Genomic DNA, 22,199 nt, shown 5'->3' with positions numbered 1-22,199 from the left:
GGGAACTTGGGGGGTGTTGTTGTGGAACAGCCAGAGGTCTTTGAACTTCCTCCTGGGCGTGCCACACCTGCCCCAATCTGAGTTGTGCTGCTGGGGGCAGGGGGCAGGGAGTACTAAGCCCCCCAGCCTGGGAGCCCCAGCACAGGCCAGGGTGAAAGGCTGGGGGTCACCTCGTCCCTTGGGTGTGCAGTTGAGAGTGGCCGGGGGTGAAGCCTTCGGTTGCTTGATGACCTCAAAGCCTGAGAATCCTCTGCACCCATCAGCCCAGGTGAGGCGGGGACACACAGCCTCCTGCCTCCCATCTGGGCATTGTCACACCTGCTACTGGCTGAAGGCAGGGTCCTCAGCCCCAGATGAAGCCCCGTAGCCAGGACAGGTCAGCTACTCTGAGTTCCGCCTGGCCGGGCCGCAGAGTTGGCCTAGGGCCCCACCTACCACTCTTTGCTGGCCTCTGACTCTCCCTCTTCTGCTTTTCCCCAGCAGGGAGGGCCCAAACTCGCCTCCATGACCTGCAGCCTCCAGACCAGCCGAGGCTCCCTCTTAGATTTATGAGTCTGTGGCCCCCTGCCCGCCCTGCCTCCTCAGGGTCCCCTCAGAGGACTCCTGGGGTTTTTGAGTACCCGAGGGGCCTCCGGCACCCCCTCCAGCCATCTGTTTTAGCTGCACGCTCCTGGTTCAAGCAGGGTTCTTCCTCCTGTCTTTCTCCATCAGGCCTGCTGGCTGCCACGTGAGCCTCCCAGGCTAGTGCTGGCCCTGGCCAGTGGGTCCAAAGGCAGGGCCGTCAGTGAGGAGGGAAGCCCGAGAGGGCCAGGCAGTGTCAGGACTGTGGCACTGCTGCCTGGGAGGTGAGTGAGAGGTGGCATGAGTGGCAGGGGAGGCCCTCTCCAGCCTCGACTCCCCGGAAATTCTGGTCATCTACTCCAGCTCCTCCTCCCATCTTTCTTCCCCTTCCTGTCCATGGCCTTTTCCAGAAAGCTCACCCACATGCCCACCTGCTGCTGCTTCCCACCTCCGCCCTGCCCACCAGTGCCATGGCCTGGCTGCTCTTGCCTTACCACCTGTCTCCCTCCTCTCTCTCTGCTGTTCTCTCTGCTTTCTCTCCCACTGCCAGCCGATTGGGTCAGGCAAGGCCGTCCCATCCTGAGAGCCCCAGACCCCCCTTTGACATCTAACCAGATCCTTTCTCTTCCTCGGAGACCTCCCTTTGCCAGTCTGTCCAGAGAGCTGTTCTGTGACTTGACAGTGGCCCCTCAGCCCCTAAGCCTCCCCCTCATCTGTGACTTTCTGTTGTCTGGTGAGCTCACACCTCCAGGCATGACCTTGGTGAAAATTTGTGCCCCTCTGCGGTCCTACTCCTGCCCTGTTCTATAAATATAAATACTCATAAATACACACACACACACACACACACACACACGTGGCAGTGCCCCTGGAGTTGCAGTGTAAGGAGACCAGCCTGGAAGAGGCCTCTTCACCCCACTGAATGCTCAGCACAGCACAGAGGCTTCCCACTGCTGGCAGGCCCTGCTGCCCTGTGCAGTGCCCACCCGCAGCAAAGTAAACCCTGGGCCCTGTGACAAAGCTGCTACACATGGGCCAAGCAGTATGGCTCTATCTCTTTATTTCAAGATAATAACAGGAGCCACATCACCATGGTGCCACAACCCTATCTCCGCCTCTTTCCTGGGCCATAGACTGTCAATAAATAAGTTTCCCAGCCCCAAATAATTATTATGACCTCCTCCTCATTTGCGAGCTCCAGCCTCAGCTATGATACAGGGGAGGCCCTACCCCCAGCATATACAAAATATACACAAGTACAATATGTACGTGGGGGTGGGGGTGGGGAGGCCCACTGGAGGCAGCCTCTTCCCCTCATCAGGCCTAGAGTTAGCCCCAACTGTCCTAGGGCCTGACAGAATGCTGCCTACTGCCCTGCCCCAAAGTGCCTCCAAAGAAAAGGGAGTCCCCTGAATGCCTGCCTAGCCTGCCTCGGCCCTGCCTGGCTGGTGTGCCTCTCTTAGTAAGGGGACAGGCGCCCCTGCATCGCCTGCTCCAGCCTACCCTTTGAGGGCTGTTGACCGTGCCTCCCAGCTGGCCTGCCTGGGGGCACAGGCACGGAGTAAAGAGCTGGACCACGCCTGGCCTACCATGAGCGCCACCTGTGGTAAGCACCCGGCCTCCCATTAGCCTCAGCTTGCCCAGGCCACCCTGCAATTTGGGACCAGGAGCCCAGAGAGGACCCTCATCCTATTGTGCCCTCCTCGCCCATATACCCTTACCCATGATGCCCTGGCCCAGAAGTGACCCTTACCCATGATGCCCCTGGCCTGGAAGTGACCCTTGCCCATGATGATGCCCCTGCCCCGGAAGTGACCCCTGCCCAGCGATGCCCTTGCCTGGGTGCCCCCGCCCAGCAATGACCCTCAATCAGATGCCCTCCTTGCCTGATGCCCTCATGTCCATGCCTGCTGATGCCCCCATGTGATGTTCCTGGCCAGATTATGCCGGCCAGGCTGACACTTAGCCCCAAGAGGGGCGATGAAAACTGCCTGGCTGACTTGCCCAAGTGGTTGAGCATCCCCTGTTCTTGGCTGTTCTGGGGGCCACACAAATGCTGCCTGTGTTGGTCATGGCCTCTAAAGATGGAGCTGGAAATGAGGAGGCCCCAGGAGCCCCCGGGGTCCTCCAGAGAGGCAGCCTAAAGAGGCCTTTCTCTCCCCATCAGGGGTTCTGGCTAAGGAGGGAAGGGAACTGGGAAGGAACGGCAGGGGATAGGGTGGCTAGCAGGGGTGCAGTGGCAAGGATGGGGTTGGGGCTCTCCGGGCTGACGGCATCTGGTGTTTAGACGATAATTTCGTCATGCTCGTCAGCCTGGTAGAAGAAGGGGATGCAGTGGTTGGTGCCCAAGCCTGGGCGCTCCCAGGGGTTCTGCATCTCCTGTGGCTGCTTCCTGAGCTGCTGCACAATAGGGTTCTGCTTGTGCAGCGCCTTCTTCTCAGAGTGCAGCTGTTTGTAGGCGGCAACGTGCTGCTGCAGGTGGAACAGGCACTGGTCGCGCTGTTGGTGCAGACCCTGAGCCTTCTGGCTCTTCAGCTCCATCTGCGGAAGACCAAGGCGGGTGGGGGAAGCATGAGGGCAGGTGGTGGCTTGCTAACTGATTCCACTGGTTGCAGGGGAGTGGCGCAGAGCCCTGCGTCTCCTGCACCCAGCCTCACACCTCATCCCCTTCTTTCCCATCACTTTAACTTGAGGCCACACACGAGAGGGAAGGCATCATCTTTAGGGGAACACTTGTGCCTAATACTTTACATGCACAATCTCAGCTCATCCTCAACACCTCTGTAAGGAAAAAATGCTAAGTTCCTTTGTCAGGAATCTGAGGCTTAGCAAAGGGTAGCTAAGGTGGGTGAAACGCCTCTCGTGGGACAATGATGTCCAGGCCTGGGAGGATCCCGGGGCTACCAGCCCTAAGAGAGGCAGGACAGTCGATATGGAGGTCACCTGTCACTCCAGACTGGAGCGGCCTCCCTCCTGGGCCTAGCACTGCCCTCCCCAGAGACTTGTCCCCATGGCCCAGTCCTTCACAGTCAGGCTGAGCATTACCGTTTCCTTCAGCTCCCCCAGCTTCTCCTGCAGCTGGCCGAGTTCCCTGGACAGCTCGTTCTTGATGTGCTGCTCTGCCTGCAGCGAGAGGGTGAGCCGCATGTTGTCATTGCTCTGCACAGAGAGAAGCAATCCGTTGCCACCCAAAGCGGCTGCATCCGGATCCCAGCACCAGGTGTCCACCTCCCATAGTGCCTGGAGGGCTGGAAGCTCAGCCCCTCTCCTCCGACAGACATTTGAGCAGGGTCCTGGCTCACAGGGCACCTGCCTAGGTCATCACCGTCCCCTTTGGTGGCGGGGGAGTGAAGGCCCAGAGGGAAGTGTTTTGTGCCAGAGGCCTTGCCCAGGGAGGCCGAACGCACCAGTCTCACGAAGCCATCCTGCAGCTCAGCCAGCTGCTCCTTGAGCTCCCAGTTCTGCAGGAGCACGCGGCTGATGGTCACGCGGTTGCTCTGCTTGCGCTCCTCGGCCTGGCTGCCCCACAGCTCCACCTCCCGCTCCAGCTGCAGCAGCCGCTGTTCCTGCTGCTGGTTCAGGCGACTCAGGCCTGCGTTGTCCTGCACCTGGGCCTGCAGCTGTCCCGCCAGGCTCTCCAGCTCCTTCTGCAGCTGCTCAGCCTGCGCCTGCAGCTGCTGTTCTGCCTCCGACGGCCCCGTGGGGGAAGCTGGGGACTCTGGGGTGGGAGGCTCAGCTGAGAAAGGAAGCAGCCATCAGGGGCCCTGGCCTCTGGGTTTTCAAAAAGCTCCTGTCTTGGTCCTTAGCTCCTCAGGCCAACTTCTTGCCCCCACCCCGGTGCTGGCTTTTTGGCTAACAACTTTCCATATTCAGATGGTCATTACCCTTCCAAGCCAGGACACAGAGTGCTTGACCGTGCATGGTGGACAGTGGGTACACCACCCCTATTTACAGATGAGGTCACCTATGCTCAAAGAGATAACAAGACTTGCCATCCACCGGCACAGACCTGCTTCCCTCTGCCACAACACCCCTCGCCGGGGCACCTGACACCCATCCGGCTCCCAGGCCACCTCTGCCCCTGCTTACCCATCTGGCTCTTGAGCTCGACCACGGTGGTCTCCAGCTCCCGCTTCTCCTCCCTCAGCGTGCAGAGCTGCCCAGAGCACAGGGAAAAGAGCCATGAGCAGGGGCCACTGCCTCCCTCTGCACCGACGCTGCCCCCAAAACCCAAACACGCAGCCACCTCTGGCTGCAGGCCTCAGCAGGTGCACTTGCTGTACTGTGCAACTTAGGAAGCAGCAGGGGACGGCCTCCTGGGATCCTGACACCCACACAGGAGGTCTGGATTGAGTTTCAATCTCCTGGCTTCAGCCCTGGCTGTTGAAGGCATTTGGAAAATGAACTAGTGGATGGAAGATCTCCCTCCATCTCTGTCTGCCTGCCTCTGCCTTTCCAACAGAAACCGAGATGCTTAAATACACATTTTTGAAAAGCTGTATCACTGAGATTCTGATTGTGTAGGTCCAGGCAGGGACTCTCTCTGCAGAATTCTAGCAATTTCTGGAGGATTCTAGGGCAGGACCAGAATAAGGATTCAGAATTTCCATCTCTTGGCTGGGGGCCTCCCTGACAGTCCCTGGGGATGGTGGCCCCCGCGGGCTAGGGCTGGGGCTCCGTGGGCTGCAGCCTCTTACTTGTTGCAGCAGCAGCTCAGACATTTCCAGCTTCTTCTGCAGCTCCTCCGTGCCCAGCTGCAGGGTCTTCTTTTCGGTCATGAGGACTCGAAGCCTCTCTTGGAGCTCAGAGTTCTGCTGCTTCAGGTCCTCATTGTTTTTGCTGTAGTGAGAGGAATGAGCAAACAGAGTGGACCACTTTGGTGACCAACCCACCTTTTGCTGCACCTGCCAAGAACCTTGGTGTTGGAGGGGTCCCCAACAATCAGGTCACTCCCGTGGCAGGCCAGAGAGAGGACCTGAGCTGCCTGAGGCCATCGCATGAGCTGGTGGCACAGCTGGGACCAGAGCTTGGCTCTGCACACGTCCCAGCCTGTACAGCCACTTCCTCCTCATGCTCCCTGGCACCCCTCCCCTCGTCACCTGTACTAAGGTCCCCCAAACTCCTCCCGCCACCTTCCCCTTCTTACTTGTTCTTGTATAACAGCAGTTTCAGAGCATCTCGCTCTTTGGTCAACTCCTTGGTGTGCTGCAAACACAGAAAAGCTACGTCAGATCTCAGGGACCCTGGAGGGGGAGGGGGTGGGGTGCAGACACAGCAGCCGTGCCATGAGCAGACACAGAAATCACATTACTTTTTCCGCTTGCTCCATAGTTTCTTGGTTCTGTTGTTTCTGTGGGGAGAGTCAAAGAAGGGAAGGTGACTAAGGATGTCCCCTCTACTCCACTCCCAGAGCAAGAGGGGGTGGGCAGGGGGCCAGGGCGGGATGGGCACGTTCTCAGACCCTATGGGCACAGGACCTGTCCCGAGGCTCCCAAGGAAAGAGCATGTGGGTCTTTGCTGGTTTTTGCTCACAGCTGTGGAACCGCGTCTGAATCGGGATTCTTCTTAGGGGACAGTAAGGTGAGCCTCCAGAAACGGAATGTAAGAAAAGACGGGCCTTCCACTAGGTTTGGATTTACAGGGGTGTGCGCATCGTTCGACGGCTCAGCACATGTTACATAGGGGTTGGGGCTGCTCTTAACAGCGGGGATACAGGAATGAAAAGCACAGGTAAGATCCCTTCTCTCCCTAAGGTTGACGTCCCAGGGAGCCTGGAAATCTTGGATTCTTAGAGCTAAAAGAGACCTTTGACAACTGCCATTTCAACCTCCTTGGGAAACTCAAGCCCAGGGTGGAGAGGCGCTTGTCCAAACTCAAAGCTCAAGTCAGGGCCTGAGTCAGGGCAGGGACATGAGGCTCGTGGCCAGCGCTGAACGAGAGGCCACAATCCCAGGGCCAGTGTGGCCAGGGTGCAAGCAGGGGTGTCTGGAGAAGAGAGGAGGCGGAGAGGGCAGTGACAGGACGAGAGCCATGCTGCATGCTCCATGCTCTGGGGTCCCTCCAGCTGAGACCTGGCCCACCCAGCACCCCACTCTCCCTCGGCACCAGGGGGCCCCCAGCCCCTTTCTTCAGAGCCCATGGGGAAGCGGAAGCCCAGGGTGGGCAGAATGGAATCAGGGGACCCCACTGGGCTCTTACCAATTCCTCTATGGTGTTACTGAGCTGTTTGTTTGTTAGATAGCTGGAGTCCAGGGCTACTGCCAGCTCTTGGTACCGGCTCTGAGGCGCATGCAGAGAGGAGGAGTTGCAGGAGGGTTGGGGGAGAGGTAGAGAGAGCAGTCATTAGGGCTGGTGGGGGGGCATGGGCTATCTCAGCTGGCAGTGGGGCACTCAGCCCCCGCTGTGGGAGAAGGGGGGGGCTGGCCCTGCAGAGCCACTCACCTCCAGATCCTTCATATAGGAAGATGTGAGGCCCTCTCCACCGATGTAGGACGTTGACTAGAACAGACAAGAGCTCCCATGGAGACGCTACGTCCTCTACCGCCAAGTCCCTACCCTTGGACTACCTCTCTACCCCACCTCCACCTGGCAACTCCTCTGCCCAGCCTGCCTCTTCCTCTCATCACCCTCTATGCCTACCCCCAGACTACTTCCCCCCCCGCCACCCCCACCTGGCAACTCCTCTGCCCAGCTTGGCCTCTTCCTCTCATCACCCTCTATGCCTACCCTCAGGCTACTTCTCCCCCCGCCACCCCCACCTGGCAACTCCTCTGCCCAGCTGGGCCTCTTCCTCTCATCACCCTCTATGCCAGCTTCTCCTGGGTCTCATCACCATCCCCCTCCCTTCCCTAGTGATGCTCTCCCTATGCTTCCTGCGCTGAGATACATTGTCACCGTTCTCATGGCCATGTCCTTCATCTGTATGGCTTCCAAGAAGAAGCCATCACCCAGCCTGCCCAACACGGCCCAGCAGGTCAGTCTATTCCAGGATCTCCCCATCTCTCAGGAATCCCAGCCTCCATTTCTGTCCTTTCCTCTCTCTCCTCCCTTCCTGAGTCCCAGTGTCTGGGGTACCTCGGAGACAAGACCATTGAGCTGCTGAGCAGGTTGACGCAGGCTCTCCGTGGAGGACAATGTCCTAGGGACAGACACACAGAGGTTAGGGGTGCAGGGGCTTGATGCAAAAGAGGTCCTTGGGCCGTGGCCTGCCCTCACTCCCATGGCTTAGGGACTGCTGCCCGCACAGGAAGACACTCACTTGGTCTCATCTATGAGGACAGGGCCATAGTCAGCATCATGGATCTGAGGGAGAAGAAAGAAACAGTGATCACCTGATTTCCAGTAAGAACCACCCAGGGGTGGCAGGGGCCCAGCTCCTTCCAGCAACCTGCCACTGCCACAAGCTCAAGAGAAAGCCCCGCCTTGGCCTCCCCCACCCCAGTGCCGGGAAGGGTGCTTGGCATTGGGAACCAAGCTGCGGGAAGAAAGGAGAAGAGAAGGCACAGCAGGCGCAGTCCTCTGGGAAGGGAGATGGTGCAAGCATACGGGGGTAGCAGGCACAAGGACAGAGGCACAAACCTGAGTTGGTGCCATGCTAGTTAGACTAGCGCCAGGGGACGCTACACCTCCAGGTAACACGGTGGCATCAGCAGAGGGTGGTGCAGGAGCAGCGCGGTCTTTGGGCGCCTGTCAGGGAACAGAGCAGGGGGTTAGGGGGCCATGCAGGAGAGGAGGTGCCTCGCTGCCATGGACACAAGGGCGCAGGGCAGGTAGGAAGATGTTGTAGCAGTCAGAGTGACAGTCACACATGCTGGGAACCACAGGGGTTGTGGGAATGGCTTGCCCAGGCTTGGGGACACGTGGCATCTTTTCAGGTGGCCAAAGCTCAAAGGAAGGGGGGGCTACGACCTCCGTGGACACGAGGCCCTGGTTCTCCCTGGACCTCTGCAAGGGCTCTGACCTCCGGCAGCCACAGCAGGCAGAAGGAACGGGCACCAACATCAGGGAACACGGCAGTGTTCTTCTAGAAAGCCAGTCTCTGCCGCACAGTGACCCTAACTCTAGGCCCCTGCTGGGCCGAGGCTGCTGGTGGTGATGGGGCTCCCTCCAGGTAGCTCTCTGCCGCTGCCCTCTCCTGCTCTCCGCCCTTTCTCCCTGCCCTCCTCTCTGCCTCAACCATCAGCTGCATTTCTCTGATTCAGGCCTTTCCAAGGAGAAATGTTGCCCAAGAAGCCCCTCCCTGCTTTCTGGAGATAAAATCAACCACAGCCGCCTCATGGGCATACCTCTCAGCCCAATCCCGCAGCTCCAGAAACACCTACTCTACCAAAAGAAGCCAGGAAATCACAGGTAAGACATCTGCTCTTTGACTTGGCACATGGAGGTCATGGCGCCTCATTGCCAGAAAAACTGCTAGGGAACAATGTGGGGATCTAGCACTTGGAGCCATGGAGAAGCCTCTCCTCCTTCTCCCGCAGCGGGACCCCCTCCCTCGGCCAGCCCCATCCAGCTTCTTCCCAGGCTCAGGCCTAACTCTCGGTCCAAGCATCTGGCTCTAGAGACCACCTCATGTCAGCAGGCCAGATGGCCTCACACAGCCAAGATGGCTGAACAAGTGACAGTAGCCAGAGGAGCTGAGTGGAGGCAGGCAGTTGCTGGCTGCTCTCTGGACCCTTCAGCCCTGGCCTCTGAAAACCCCAATCGGCTGCCTCCTTAGAGTCCAGGCTGCAAAGCCTACAGATGAGGATGAGGCGTGCTGAGTCTGCAGTTTTACCGTGACCATGGCCTGGAACCCACCGCCCACAGCGATTGTTGTCCTCAGAACCCACTGTTGCCTTGACAATGTCTGTGACTGCATCTATCAGGTAAGAGCAGCGGGCCAGGCATGAGACTTTAGAGAGGCTGCACTCCCAGCCATGGACCCAGGTCCCTCTTAGCATCTTAGTTCCCACTGAGCTCTATTTTAGACACAGAAACAACAGGGGAGTGAGGAGAGCACTTCTCTGAGCAGTTTCCTTGACTTGTTAGGTTTATTTTATTTATTGGAAAGGCAGAGTGACAGAGAGAAAGGGAACTCAGAGAGAATCTTCCATCCATTGGTTCACTCCTCAAACGGGCACCATGGGCCAGACTGGGCCAGGCCAAGCCAAAGCCCAAGAGTCAGAAACACCAATCAGATCTCCCACATGGGTGCAGGGGCCCAAGCACTTGGGCTACCTTGTGCTGATTTCTCAGGCACATTAGCGGGGAAGTGGATCAGAAATGGAGCAGCTGGGACTCAAGCACTCATATGGATGCCAGTATCATAGGAAGTAGCTCAACCCACTGTGCCACAACACCAGCTCCTCTGAGCAATTTTAAATATAGGTACCGTGGCCAGTGCTGTAGTTTAGCAGGTAAAGCCACCGCCTGCAGTGCCAGCATCCCATATGGGCACCAGTTCAAGTCTCGGCTGCTCCTCTTCTGATCCAGCTCTCTGCTATAGACTGTGAAGGGAGCAGATGGCGGCCCAGGTCCTTGGGCCCCTGAACCCATGTGGGAGACCTGGAGGAAGCTCCAGGCTCCTGGCTTCCGATCAGCCTAGCTCCGGCCGGCGCAGCCCTTTGGAGAGTGGACAGCAGATGGAACACTTCTCTCTCTCTCTCTCTCTCTCTCTCCTCTGTAACTCTGCTTTTCAAATACATAAATAAGTAAATAAAAATTGAATCTATGTATCGTGATTATTTTGTGAACAATCAATTCACAATTCTAAGTCTTAAGGTGGGAGCTTAGCCTAGGTGTCGGGATACCAGATGAGAAGGCTACACCTCGCTTCAGAGTGCCCGAGCCTGATGCCTAGCTCCAGCTCTAACTCCAGCTTCCTGCTCATGCCAACCTAGGGAGACACGGTGATGGCTCAAGTACACTGAGCTCCTAGAAGTCATATACACAGCTGTCAGGACTTCTCCGTGCCTGGGCCCTGCCCAGACTATGCCACTTGGTGTCTCCTCTGAGGCCATAGAGTGAGTCACGGCCCCTGGCCAGACCTAACTGGGTGGGAGCAGCCATGATGGTTGACCAGCCACCTGTCCCTTTCCCCAGGCCCATCTCTGGATCAGCCCTGCTACACTGGCTTGGCTGAAGGCCCTGGAGCAGTTAGACAGGAAGTGCCAACATCATCTGCAGGTTATGGCCTACCTAGCCCCATGTGCCTGTGCCCTGCCCCTCCCCCAACCCAGGCTCCCTGCAGCCCTGAAAGGTGTTCTATGACCTCACAATGCTGCCTATGACCTCTTTGCTCCCTCTGCCTCCCCCACTCACCACGTGGATGAATATTACCCACTTTTAATCTTCACACTGGCCTCAAATGCCACCTCCTCAAGCTGCAAGTCCATTCGGAACCCACCTCCCTCACCTAGCCACGCAGCTGGCCTATTGCCGCCTTTCCCCTGCCCCTCTCAGAGGACTCTGTCACCCCCACGGTGTCTCCTGTCTTGTTCTTCTACTTCCACCACTGTGCAGCCAATGCCTTTGCCGTCCACGGGCCCAGTGAATACGGTTGAGCATCCCATCTGATTTGTCAAAGAGATGAGGGGCAGGCAGAGTGTCCTAGCACTGGTCTGTCTGGGTAGCCTCACATCCTTGCTGGTTAGTTCCTCTGAAAAGCTGACCTCCATCCTTGCGATTATAAAGCCAATTCATTTTCTCTTAATTCTACCTTCTCACTCTCAAACCAAAATGGAATTCATCAAGTTGAAAAATCACTCACTTCCATCTGGTCTACTTGCCCAGAGGGCAAAATGTAACAGAGTTTGTATTTTTTCAAATATCTCCTGGTCTGACCGCACCGGGCATTCAAAGCCCAAAACCCCACAGACCTGCTCTGAAAGTTATTCCCAAATTACCGAATCTTTGAGGTGTGCCTTACCCTCTCCAAGATGATAAAAGACACGAGGGAAGGGAAAAAATGCAATTAACCAAGCAGGGGAGGAAGCAGACATAAGCAGGCCGAGGGTTAATGGCAGCAACATAAAACAAGCCAGGGGCAGAGGCTCCCCCAAACGAGACAAGCCTCAGGGACATGCACACCTGCGAGGCAGCAAGCCAGAGAGGGGGTCTCGGCACTGCCTCCCCTTCCACTTGTCCTATGGGGCAGCGCTACCCCATCGGAACGGTTAAGGTCAGACACCAGCACCTTCAGTATGGCCTGCATCTAGAGGCGGTGAAAAGGGGAAAACAAGGGCAGGGGAAGACACAGAGACGTGGCTTAGAGAGAGGCGAGGATGTCGGGGAAGGAAGAGGTGGAGTCAGGAAACGGAGGCTGAGGAAGAGCAGAGATCCACACCGTGGCCCCCCAGGCCATCCTCTCAGACTGGCCATTGCTGCCTCACCAGACAGAGGGAAAAGTCCCCAGGCCCCAGAGTCACATGAAGCGCAGTCACTGACCAGCGCGGCTCTCAGACCCTCCCCCAGACACGACCCCCACTCTCCATGTTAAAACCAGACTTCTGCAGAAGGGTTCTCTTGAACAAGGGAGGCTACAGCTCAACAATTAGAAGACACTGTTCCAATCCAATAATATCTGACAGCCTGAAACTGAAGCTCAGGGGAGGCTGTGACTTTTCTGAGGTCACCCAGAGCCAAGGCCGAATCCCAGTGCCTGGGGCTTCCTAAGGGGACAGCCTGATGGCCAGGCTGCTCTCGCTGACCTGGCTTTTCCTGAGGCCAGGGATGAGGAAGTCGCAAATACCAGCGACTATGAATGTTACAAGACCCTGTATTCTGGATTAATATGAGAACAGCAAAAACTCTCAAACTTTGTGAGTAAAACATCAGCCCTATCTGTTTCACAGATGTGGAGAGAGAGGCCCAGAAAGCTTGAACAGTTTGCCTTACATCATATCCCTAGCAGAGGGAAAGGGAGCATTCAAACCCAGAATCCTTGACCAGTAGCTAACACTCCCTTCCACCATCTTCCACTGTCCTCTGGATCCCCAACCCCCCACCCCCCATTGCCCCTTAGCCCCCGAGCCCCCAGCAGCCTGGCCAGCCAAGACTCACATCCTCAGTTGAGTGACAACCCCGAGAAGTGGTTGTCTCAGGGCTACTGCCGTTTTTAAGGTTTTTCTTCTTTTTTCCTCCTGCAGGACCACCAGGCCTGTTCTTCCGCTGATACTCTCTTAACTGTGGAAAGGAAAAGCAGTTGATTCTCTGGAATGCCCTAAGCCCCTGCGGTCACATCCTACTTCACAGTGTTCACAAGAACTCTCATGTCCACCACTGACTTCATGCCACTGACAACCCTTCAAGGGGCTGGAATGATCAGTTAACCTCTGAAGAACTGACAACATGGCTTCAATAAAAGGGAATGATGGAATTTAAAATCAGCTTCCAACTCTCACTTCTGGGGTTCTGCCAAGAATCAGCAGCTGCTGGGAGCAAAACCAGAGGTAGAGGTAGAAGGTTAAACATTATGGGGTCAGGAATTGTACTTTGTGTGGTTTGGAAACAAGACATTGGGTCCTTTCTTCCATATCAGAACCTCACAGAACTTCGAGGGGCACCCCGAGGAACCCTGGACACCGAGGAGAAAGAGTAGAACCCAGGCATTATTCCAGCCAAGGGCCCATTATGATGTCTTGACAGGTTCCGTCCCAAGCCACAGGATGGCCTCACCAAGCTGCTCCCTCGCTCCTCTGTGGCAGTGCCCTCACCCAGCTTCAAAAACTCCCCTGGGGAGGGTTCAGGCTATAAAGTTTAGTCTCCCAAGGTCTGTTTCACAGACGGTCACACAGCTGTCACTCCAGAGAGCCTGAGTGTGGGGCACTCTGCTCCCAGGGTCAGGGAAATTGAATGGGAGCCTGAGAACTCGCACACCCCCCAAAGTCTCTGGAGAGTAGAAACCTGGGGGAAAACCAAACCAGTTTTCCCGCGGTCACCCAGAAACACTGCCCACACTTCCAGCTCCCCGGGAACGGGACACATCTCACTGTCAGTGTCCGAGCTGAGGAAGGGGGTCCCCAAGTCCCCAGTCCCCTTGCAGGCGGAAGCCGAAAGGGGGTGAGGACTTAGGGGACTGGGCCGGGAGATCAAAGCCCGAGCTGGAGGTAATGCCAGTCCCCAGGGGGATTTGACCTCACTACATCCCACTCTGCCCTACCCACGCTCTGCGCAGGGGGAGGTGGGGCACAGGGTAGGGACCCGAGTCCTTGGAGACTGAGCCCACAGACCCCAAGGAGGTCCGGCTTCGGGAGGCCGGAGGTGAGGTCTGAGGCTGGGCCGAGGAGCCCCAGGAGCCAATGGCCCAAAGTCACCCAGGGGCGACAAGCCAGGGCGGGGGCTGGGTGCTGAGGGGGTGGTGCTGGCTGAGAGGACTTGGGTGGGGGAAGCCAAGGGGCGCTCGGGCTCGACCCGAGTGTCTGAGGAGCCGCACAGACCCCGCCACGGACCGACAATCAGACGGGCAGTGGGCTGGGCCGGGGGGCGCGACCCGATGTTTTACCTTTTTCTTGGCCGCAGCCAGTTTGCTCTGTCGAGTTTCCTCCGACATCGCGGGGCGGGGAGGGGTCGGGGGGAGGGGGGGCCACATCACCACGATCCCGGCAACCAATGCGAATTGCTCCCAGCAGCTACCGCGCAGATGTGTGACTGAGCCAGGAGACGCCCGTTCAGGGCAGAACTAGGCGGGGCTGGGTGGGCGTGGTCGCCACACTTCAAGCCCATTGGTCAGTGAGAAAGATGAAACAAAGAAGGGCGTGGTCCGAGGCGTCAAAATGGGAGCTGCGCGTGCAGCTGTCACCGCCCACTCTGGGGGCGGGGCGATTTCCCTTGGGTGCGCGCGCAGCTTTCTCTAGTTAGTCTGCGGACCCCAGAGGCCGCTCTCCGGCCCGCGCCCTGGACCCCCTTTCTCCACAGGCGCCCCCGAACCGGGGCCTTCGGAACCCAGGGCTCAGGAGGTGGGCGGAGCGCAGAGCAGGGGACACTGCATCAGTTCACGAGCCCTTTCTGACTCCTCCCAGATGTGCCCCAGACGTTCTCGTTTCAGAAATCCCCTCGGGGGTCCCTTTCACGTCCTCCATACACTGCCCCTCTCACACCCAGCCCTTCCTCGAGGGGCCCCACGCTGATCCCGAAAGCGCGTCTGTCCCCGCCCAGCTGGATCCAGTCGGGCGCGCCCAGGTCTCGGCGGCTCCTCCTCCCGCGCCCCCACGGGCCCCCTTTCCCCTCAGAGCAGCTCCGGGGCCTCAGCCTCTCCCACGCTTCCCTCCAGGGCTGAGCAGACCCGGCCGCAGCTGCCGCGGGGCCTTCCGGTCACGGTGAGTAGCCCGCGCCCCCCCGACCCTGTGCGTGTGCCTGCGCCCCCCGACCCGTGAGGAAGTCTGTGCCCCCGACCCATCCGTGTGCCTGCGCCCCCCGACCCGTGTGGATGCTTGCAGACCCCATCCCGTGAGGTTGTCTGTGCCCCCCGACCCGTGTGTGTGCCTGCACCGCCCAACCCCATGAGTGTGCCTGCGCCCCCCTATCCGTGAGGATGTTTGCGCTCCCGAACCGTGAGCATGGCTACGGACCCAGACCCCGTGAGGATGCCAGCACCTCCCGACCCCGTCATGGTGGCTGCACCCCCCCGATCCGTGAGGAAGTCTGTGCCCCCAGGTCTCTTGCGTGTGCCTGCGTTCCCAGATCCGCGCGGATGTCTGCGCCCCCAACCAGTGAGGGTGCCTGCGCCCCCTGACTCCGTGCATGTGCCGGAGCCCCCAGACCCTGTGAGGATTTCTGTGCCTCCCGGACCGTGAGGGGGCCTGCGCCCCCCGACCTGTGAGGAAGTCTGCGCCCCCCAACCCCATGAGTGTGCCTGAGCCCCCCGACCAGTGAGGATGTCCAGGCCACCGAGCCGTGAGCATGGTTGCGGACCCCGACCCCGTGCGGGGGGCTGCAGTAGACATCAACCCGTGAGGGTGCCAGCGCCTCCCAACCCCGTGAGGGTGCCAGCGCCTCCCAACCCCATGAGGGTGGCTGCACCCCCGACCTCTTGAGGTTGCCTGGGCCCCTCGACCCGTGAGAGTGCCAGCGCCCACCGACCAGAGAAGATGCCAGCACCCCGACCCTGTGAGTGTGCCTGGGCCCCCAACACTGTGAGAATGTCCGTGCCCCCCGACCTGTGAGGGTGCCCGTGCCCCCTGACCCGTGAAGTTGCCAGCGGCCTCCAATCCGTGAGTGTGCCAGCACCCCCGATTCTGTGTGGGTGCCAACGCCCTCCATCCCGTGAGGATTTCTGAGCCCACCCAATGTGGGGAGGATGTCTATGTGCCCCCCCACACAGTGGCAGTCACAGCTACCCCCAGCCCTCCCCCACCCCAACCACAGCCCACAGGTGGGCCTTCCTCAGTCTTCCTGGGCAGACAAAACTCCGGGAGGCTCCCGAGCTGTCTTTCAGAATCCCTCTCAGTGGTCCCTGAGGAGCGTCAGCCAAGGTAGGTACCTGCCACTCTGCCTGCCTCAGGACCACATCTGCCCCACTGCACCAGACCCACACTGGAGGGCACCCCTGGGATCTCAGGGCCAGGCCCCTCCCTCTCCCTACTGCAGCTCCAGATTCCCTCTTTCCTGTTTCTGTCCTTGGGCCAGCTGGCTCTCTCCTCTCCCTTCCCAGGCAGCCTCGGGACTCAGTGCAGCTGCCCAGGGCCTCCGTGGCTGAGCCTGGGGGTTCTCTGGACAGGATCCGAACCACTGGCAGATGTGGGTGCCTGTTGCTGTTGATTTCTCAACAATGTTGCAGTGGATTCATTTCTGAGAGGAACAGCGTGGTGGGGGCAAGAGGCGCGGAGTCACTACACAGACCCCGGGAGTCCAGTGAAAGCAGGCTTGAGGTGAGCAGCCGGCAGACTTGTTTATTTCAGTTGAAACTACCTCTTATATAGCCAAGACAAGCCAATATGGTCAAGGGGCAGTCTATGCCCCATCCAATCACAGCCTGCCAGGCAGTTTCCAAAGCCATCCAATCACAGCCTGCCAGCAGCTTCCAAAGCCATCCAGTCACAGCCTGTTGCCAGGCAGTTTCCAAAGCCATTCAATCACAGCCTGTTGCCAGGTGGGTTTCAAAGCCATTCCTGAGTAACTGATGCTCCCTTGCCAGTGGCCACCTTGGCATGGCCCTCTCATTCCACCACACCAAGCCATAACAAAGAGCTGGATCAAAAGTGGAGCAGCTGGGACTCAAACCGGTGCCCATATGGAATGCTGGCACTGCAGACAGTGGCTTTACCTGCTACACTACTGTGCCAGCCCCAGAACAAGCATGTATAACACAGCAAGTTAGAATATTGGATTTTGAATATGAATTCACATTAGGATATGCTTTATATTGTAGGAGTTTATGGATAGAGGTTATGGGCAAACACAAGACTTGTGTAGGTAAGTTTTACATAGATACTTAGGCATGAAGATAAATTTTTCATTACCTACACAATCATATTATTGAAAAATAAAAATAGAGATAAAGGATGGAAAAAGAAAGCAGAGGAGTCATATGTGATTTTTTTTCAGGGCCCATACAAATAGTGACACTTTGGCAAGGGATTTTTCATGAGATTGTTTTAAGGAAGAAATTTTTCTGAAAAGGAAACTCAAATGTAGCACACACTTATTTTCTATGATATTTCTGCTTAAGCAAAGTGCTTATGCATGTATTACTTTCTTGTAAATTCAAAATTACCGGACAGTTCATCGGGAAAAACAACAGGAGAAAGTCCAAAAATTGATTTAGAGTTCACTTTTCTTTTACAATGTAGACTGACAAAATATTTTTAAAATAAATGTAACCCTTGATATTGTAGAAATATTGCCATATTGCAAATGTGTGAAATATGGGAAATACTTATAAATAGTAAAAACACAAAAAGACACACACACACACATAAACTGTACACATACTAGGGTCTATTCTTATCTTTAGGGGGAAAGGACTCAAAGATAAATGTCTCCCCAGTTTTTTAACTCAGAACTACTCTCAGTGGTTCACACATTTTACTGATGAGTAAACTTGCTTCAAGTTTTCCATGAATAGAAATTGAGAAATTTGTCAATTGTACTCTATGGAGCATGTAAGTGACCATACCATAAACTCTCAAATGCAATGGTGTGTTGGAGTTCTTTCATGGATATTGTTCCTGACCTTGTGGGCAGTGAGAGCCACAGGAGAGTTAAAGGCACTTCAACTGACGGATCTGTTACTTGGAGGCTCCACAAGGAATCAATGACATCTTTGTGCAACTTGAGGGCTTGGCTGCTCCTCTTCTGATTCAGCTCTCTGCTATGGCCTGGGATAGCAGTAGAAGATGGCCCAAGTCCTTGGGCCCCTGCACCATGTGGGAGACCTGGAAGAAGCTCCTGGCTCCTGGCTTCGGATTGGTACAGCTCCAGCTGTTGTGGCCAATTGGGGAGTGAACCATCAGATGGAAGATCTGTCTCTTTCTCTCTCTCTCTCTCTCTCTCTCTCTCTCTCTCTCTCTCTCTCTCTGCCTCTCCTCTCTCTGTAATTGAGACTTTCAAATAAATAAATAAATCTTTTTAAAAAACTGTCAAATAACCCAGCTTACAGGTCTTAAGAGTACCTGAAGATGTAGAAAGAGAGAATGGAATAGAAGGCCTATTTTTGTGAAATAATCACAGAAAACTCCCCCAATTTGGAGAAAGAAAAGGATGCCAAGTACAGGAAGCACATAGAACACATAAGAAACATGACCTGAAAGGATCTTCACCATGACACATTGTAGTCAAACTTTCCACAGTAAGGCATAAAGAAACATGTTCGTATGTGTTTTCTGCTGTAATCAATTTCTAAAGTGTATACACTGACAAGAAGAACTACACAAAGTACAGTCATTGAACAAGGTATATCTCCTGAGAGGGGCTCCAGGCGGCTCAGCCAGTGCTACTGTTTGTGTTTCCCACACCGCAGGAGCCCTCAGGAGGATGCTAGGACTCCGGTATGCAGTGGGCTGGCCGTCAGGACCACGGGGTGGTGTGCAGTCCCCGCCTGCAGCTTCTTTGAACCCTGGGGCATCAGCTTTCCAATCTCTGTGTGGTGAGGAAGAACTTGAACTTCCTGTATGACCCGATTTCCTTGAGTGAGGCAGCAGATCTCAAGCAGGCCTCTCGGCGTAGGGGTCTGGGTCAGTTTTCTTGTTGCTAATCGTGCAGCAGCACAGGCTCGGTGTGTGAGAAGGAAGCGGTATTATTGACCTCATGGTTTTGGTGCAGGGTCTAGGGGCAGCATCCGGTGATGATCTTCTTGCTGGTAGAGTCCTGGGGTGGCACAGAGACCAGCGGACAGACAGAAGGGGTGCAGAGGGGGCCAATCCAAAGTGGTCTATGTTGCGGTCCCCTAGGGATAAGGCGTTAATCCATGAACACATGAATGGATTTATCCTGATCACTTCCTGCAGGGCCTCACCTGTTCTCACTGCTGAATTTCTCATCACTGGATTAACTGTGCCCATGAGTTTCAGAGGGGATAAACCATGTTTAATAGAGAGCATGCAGGCTTGCAGGAGGTCCCTAAATTTCCAGGTCTCCTCCCACCACCTAGTTTTGAGATTTAGTGCTTCTGCCCCTCATGTGGAAGAAGGCACCCTTTCTTAGGGCTTTCAAGGAAAGAAGGAAAGGACTTCAAGCTTTTCTTCCTACTAGGATCACCTATTATTTTCATTGCTTGCAACCTCATCTGATTTTCTGAATCACGAACATGCATATTGCCTGAGTATTACCAAGAAAATCTTACAAGTTGTCATGTGACATGCTAGAAAGGACCCGTGTGTGTTGAATGTCCTTATGTACTTCTGTTGCCATGTCAGGGATTTTGTGCCTCAAAAAATGTTCCCAAGGTCGTATGTTTATATTTGTTTTTGACAGGCAGAGTTAGACCTCGAGAGACAGAGAGAAAGGTCTTCCATCCATTGGTTCACCCCCCAAATGGCTGCTATGGCTGGCATGCTGCGCTGATCCAAAGCCAGGAGCCAGGTGCTTCCTCCTGGTCTCCCATGCGGGTGCAGGGCCCAAGCACTTGGGCCATCCTCCTGCCTTCCTGGGCAGCAGCAGAGAGCTGGACTGGAAGAGGAGCAACTGGGAATAGAACTTGGGGCCCCAACCGGGACTAGAACCCAGGGTACTGGCACTGCAGGCAGAGGATCAGCCAAGTAAGTCATGGCGCCAGCCTATGTACTTTTTTTAAGCAGTTCATAGTGAACAACATTTTCATTATTTTCAGTTCAGGAGAGCCAAAGTGTTATCTTGTAGTTTTTTTTTTTTTTTTTTTAAGAATAAGCTAAGAAAAATCCTGTAGTACTTATAATATACAAATGAACTATACTATTAGATATAAATTAAATGTTATATTTTTATGAAGATAAATGCCTAGTAATAAAAGCAAATTTTAAGTTTATTGATTTATAGAATTTCTCTTTTGGAAGGGAACCTTCAATATCAGCCATTTTCATTCAAATTATAATATTTTTTCACTTTTAAGCAATCTCTGGTGTTATTAAGATTTCTTCACTAAACTTACACATTAATAGAATTATCTTAAAATACATTATTAATTACTTAAATACATTAATATAACACATCGGAAAACAAGTCTTACTACCTGCTATTGATTATAGTTATCAGAAGTATTAAGATGTTGTCACAAATTTGAAACAAATAATTGTTTTGTCTCTGAAGTGATTTTTCAGGAATAATGAATAATGGAAATCTATAAGAGATGTTTGGATAACATCTGCCTCATGGACAATTCATAGAAATATAGTTATTTATCTCTAGTTGTAGGCTTAATTTTGAAGTTATCATTTTTATGGCAATTGTGATAATACAAATGACCACAAACTAAATAATAAAATAATTGAAATTCCTATACTTTGAGAAAATGGATAGCTTCTGTTAATGTACCAAACATAATTTTTCTATACTAATTTATTAGAAACATTTCAAAAATATTTCTTTCAATTTGGGGAGAGGTAAAATAATGAAAAAAATCAAAATTTCTGAAAATTAAAGTATTTGCATTTAATTTGTTCATTTTCTGCCTCATCACCAATGTAGTTCTTTAATTGGATAGAAAAAAAGTAGATTCAGAATCTACATTTGTTGACCACTAATAACAGAGTAGGGCAGTGAGCATCATTAGCCCAATGAAACTTACAGGATTTCAGTGGTGGGGAAATCAGGACTCTTTCTGAATTTTGTTAGGGAAATGTGTTCTCATTTTATGTGGAGCTGTCTACTTTTGGTATTTTTATTTTAATATATATTTTAAAGTTTCAGCAGAACTCAGCACTAGGAGTGTCTACCTTATTTTTTTGGGAAAAATCTGACTAATTTTTAAGAATGGGGCATCAATATTGTTTCATTTTCTCAGTTTTGAATATAGTGTGTCATTCTGTGAAAACCACCTTGCCAGTGTGCTTTTTGTTTAGTTTGCTTTTTAAGTGCAAACTTGAAAGTTTTACTTATAAAAAGTGACCTTTATGTTTTTCCATATGATTGACAGAGCTTTTACCCAGTTATCTTCATTGTATGACAATAAATCTATTCAATAAAGATTAACAAATGCATTAAAAGTGCAAATAATCACTATGGTATGCTTGCTGGTTTTATTTATGATGATGTATTGATCATCTCTGTCAGGTACTGTGATAGATATGTCTATTGGAAAATATAATTTCATTTCCCAAAAAGGCAAGCAAGTTAAAACCCTTCTGCAATTATGAAGTCATCCTCTGATAACTTACTGATTCATTTCTTGGTGTCAAAATCAAGAACCAATTATCTGTTTGACTTGGAGATATTAGGTCCCTGTGGTACTATGAAGAAAATTATTTAGTGCCTTTCAGCTAGTGAAATGATGATTGGTGGGTCTGTTTGTTGAACAAAAAGGGGGAGGGGAAGAGCACACATTAGCTATAAGGCTGTAGCTATCTCATTGGAGGTAGTCATTTCAGTCTTTGGAATTAATTCTAGAATTTAATGATAACTTTAAGTTTGTGTAAAAAGTGGTTAGTAAAAAATTTATTTACCTCATTATATAAACATAAGACTATGTTTTAAAACCTTCTTTCCCAGCCAAGATACTAATTTTAATACAAAATGGGAAAATATTCAATACAGTGTCTCCTTTGGAGGCTTCCTACAAGTGAAAGCAGATTTGTGGGGGATGATTGAGTTTTGAGCAACTTCCTTGCTTCCAAGACAAAACCCACATTGCCTTCGTCTGTCCCTAAAGTGCCAGACCCAAGCTACTTTTAAGAAGCTACTGTACTCCACCTGCCTTGGATGAAGCAAGCAGCCCCTTTGCTACCAGAATTCCCCAGAAACAGCATGGGCATTTTCCATGGTAGAGACAGCCCTTGTGAATTCTGCAACTGCAGGAGCTCTGGAGCTCTACTTGCTTGCTCTGTACAATATAGAGAAATTCTCACGGCCTCATATGGCCGTGAGAACCAGTAGCATCTCATACAGAATTCCAGAGTACCAGAACTAAAGAGGCCTCTTCTGAAACTCTAAGCACATGGTGCTGGAAGGCAGGACAGTGCATCATTTTTGCATGCCTTGTAGGCACAAAGGAAAGTTCTCTCCAATATCTGAAGCTCTAGGATTGCTGCTGC

At 53.7% G+C, this 22,199-nt stretch overlaps 1 protein-coding gene and 1 long non-coding RNA gene across 2 annotated transcripts; one reads left to right on the top strand and one right to left on the bottom strand.

Annotated features, from left to right (window-relative positions):
- Positions 1-2,461: 2,461 nt before the first annotated feature.
- Positions 2,462-14,189, bottom strand: LOC138844568 (golgin subfamily A member 2-like). The gene is made up of 14 exons (XM_089311032.1): positions 14,042-14,189; positions 12,601-12,723; positions 8,140-8,247; positions 7,820-7,863; positions 7,636-7,699; positions 7,003-7,059; positions 6,760-6,840; positions 5,873-5,911; positions 5,708-5,766; positions 5,196-5,400; positions 4,651-4,717; positions 3,969-4,297; positions 3,607-3,720; positions 2,462-3,102 (listed from the first exon to the last, which is right to left on the bottom strand). Exons 1-14 carry the CDS (start codon positions 14,126-14,128, stop codon positions 2,845-2,847), a joined length of 1,635 nt encoding a protein of 544 aa, XP_089167158.1. The 5' UTR covers positions 14,129-14,189; the 3' UTR covers positions 2,462-2,844.
- A 153-nt stretch (positions 14,190-14,342) lies between these two features.
- On the top strand, positions 14,343-16,992 carry LOC127485348 (uncharacterized). Its single transcript, XR_011380502.2, has 3 exons — positions 14,343-14,495; positions 14,810-14,855; positions 16,190-16,992. It is a non-coding gene; the product is annotated as an uncharacterized LOC127485348 (long non-coding RNA).
- Positions 16,993-22,199: the final 5,207 nt, after the last annotated feature.

The sequence above is a fragment of the Oryctolagus cuniculus genome, chromosome 12, assembly GCF_051225735.1.
Source record: "Oryctolagus cuniculus isolate XC-2025 breed Fujian yellow rabbit chromosome 12, ASM5122573v1, whole genome shotgun sequence".
Taxonomy (NCBI): domain Eukaryota; kingdom Metazoa; phylum Chordata; class Mammalia; order Lagomorpha; family Leporidae; genus Oryctolagus; species Oryctolagus cuniculus.
Note: the sequence above shows the minus strand (reverse complement) of the source record. Positions and strands in the feature narration are given on the sequence as shown.

What these genes read in the sequence shown, in the direction of transcription:
- LOC138844568 (XM_089311032.1), bottom strand. Translation starts at nt 14,128, where the DNA reads ATGTGGCCCCCCCTCCCCCCGACCCCTCCCCGCCCCGCGATGTCGGAG. An exon ending in GTTGTCACTCAACTGAGGAT is followed by an intron (nt 8,248 to 12,600) that starts GTGAGTCTTGGC and finishes GTTCCCTGACAG; the next exon opens with GCGCCCAAAGACCGCGCTGC. An exon ending in GGCCACCATCCCCAGGGACT is followed by an intron (nt 4,718 to 5,195) that starts GTCAGGGAGGCC and finishes TGCTCTGGGCAG; the next exon opens with CTCTGCACGCTGAGGGAGGA.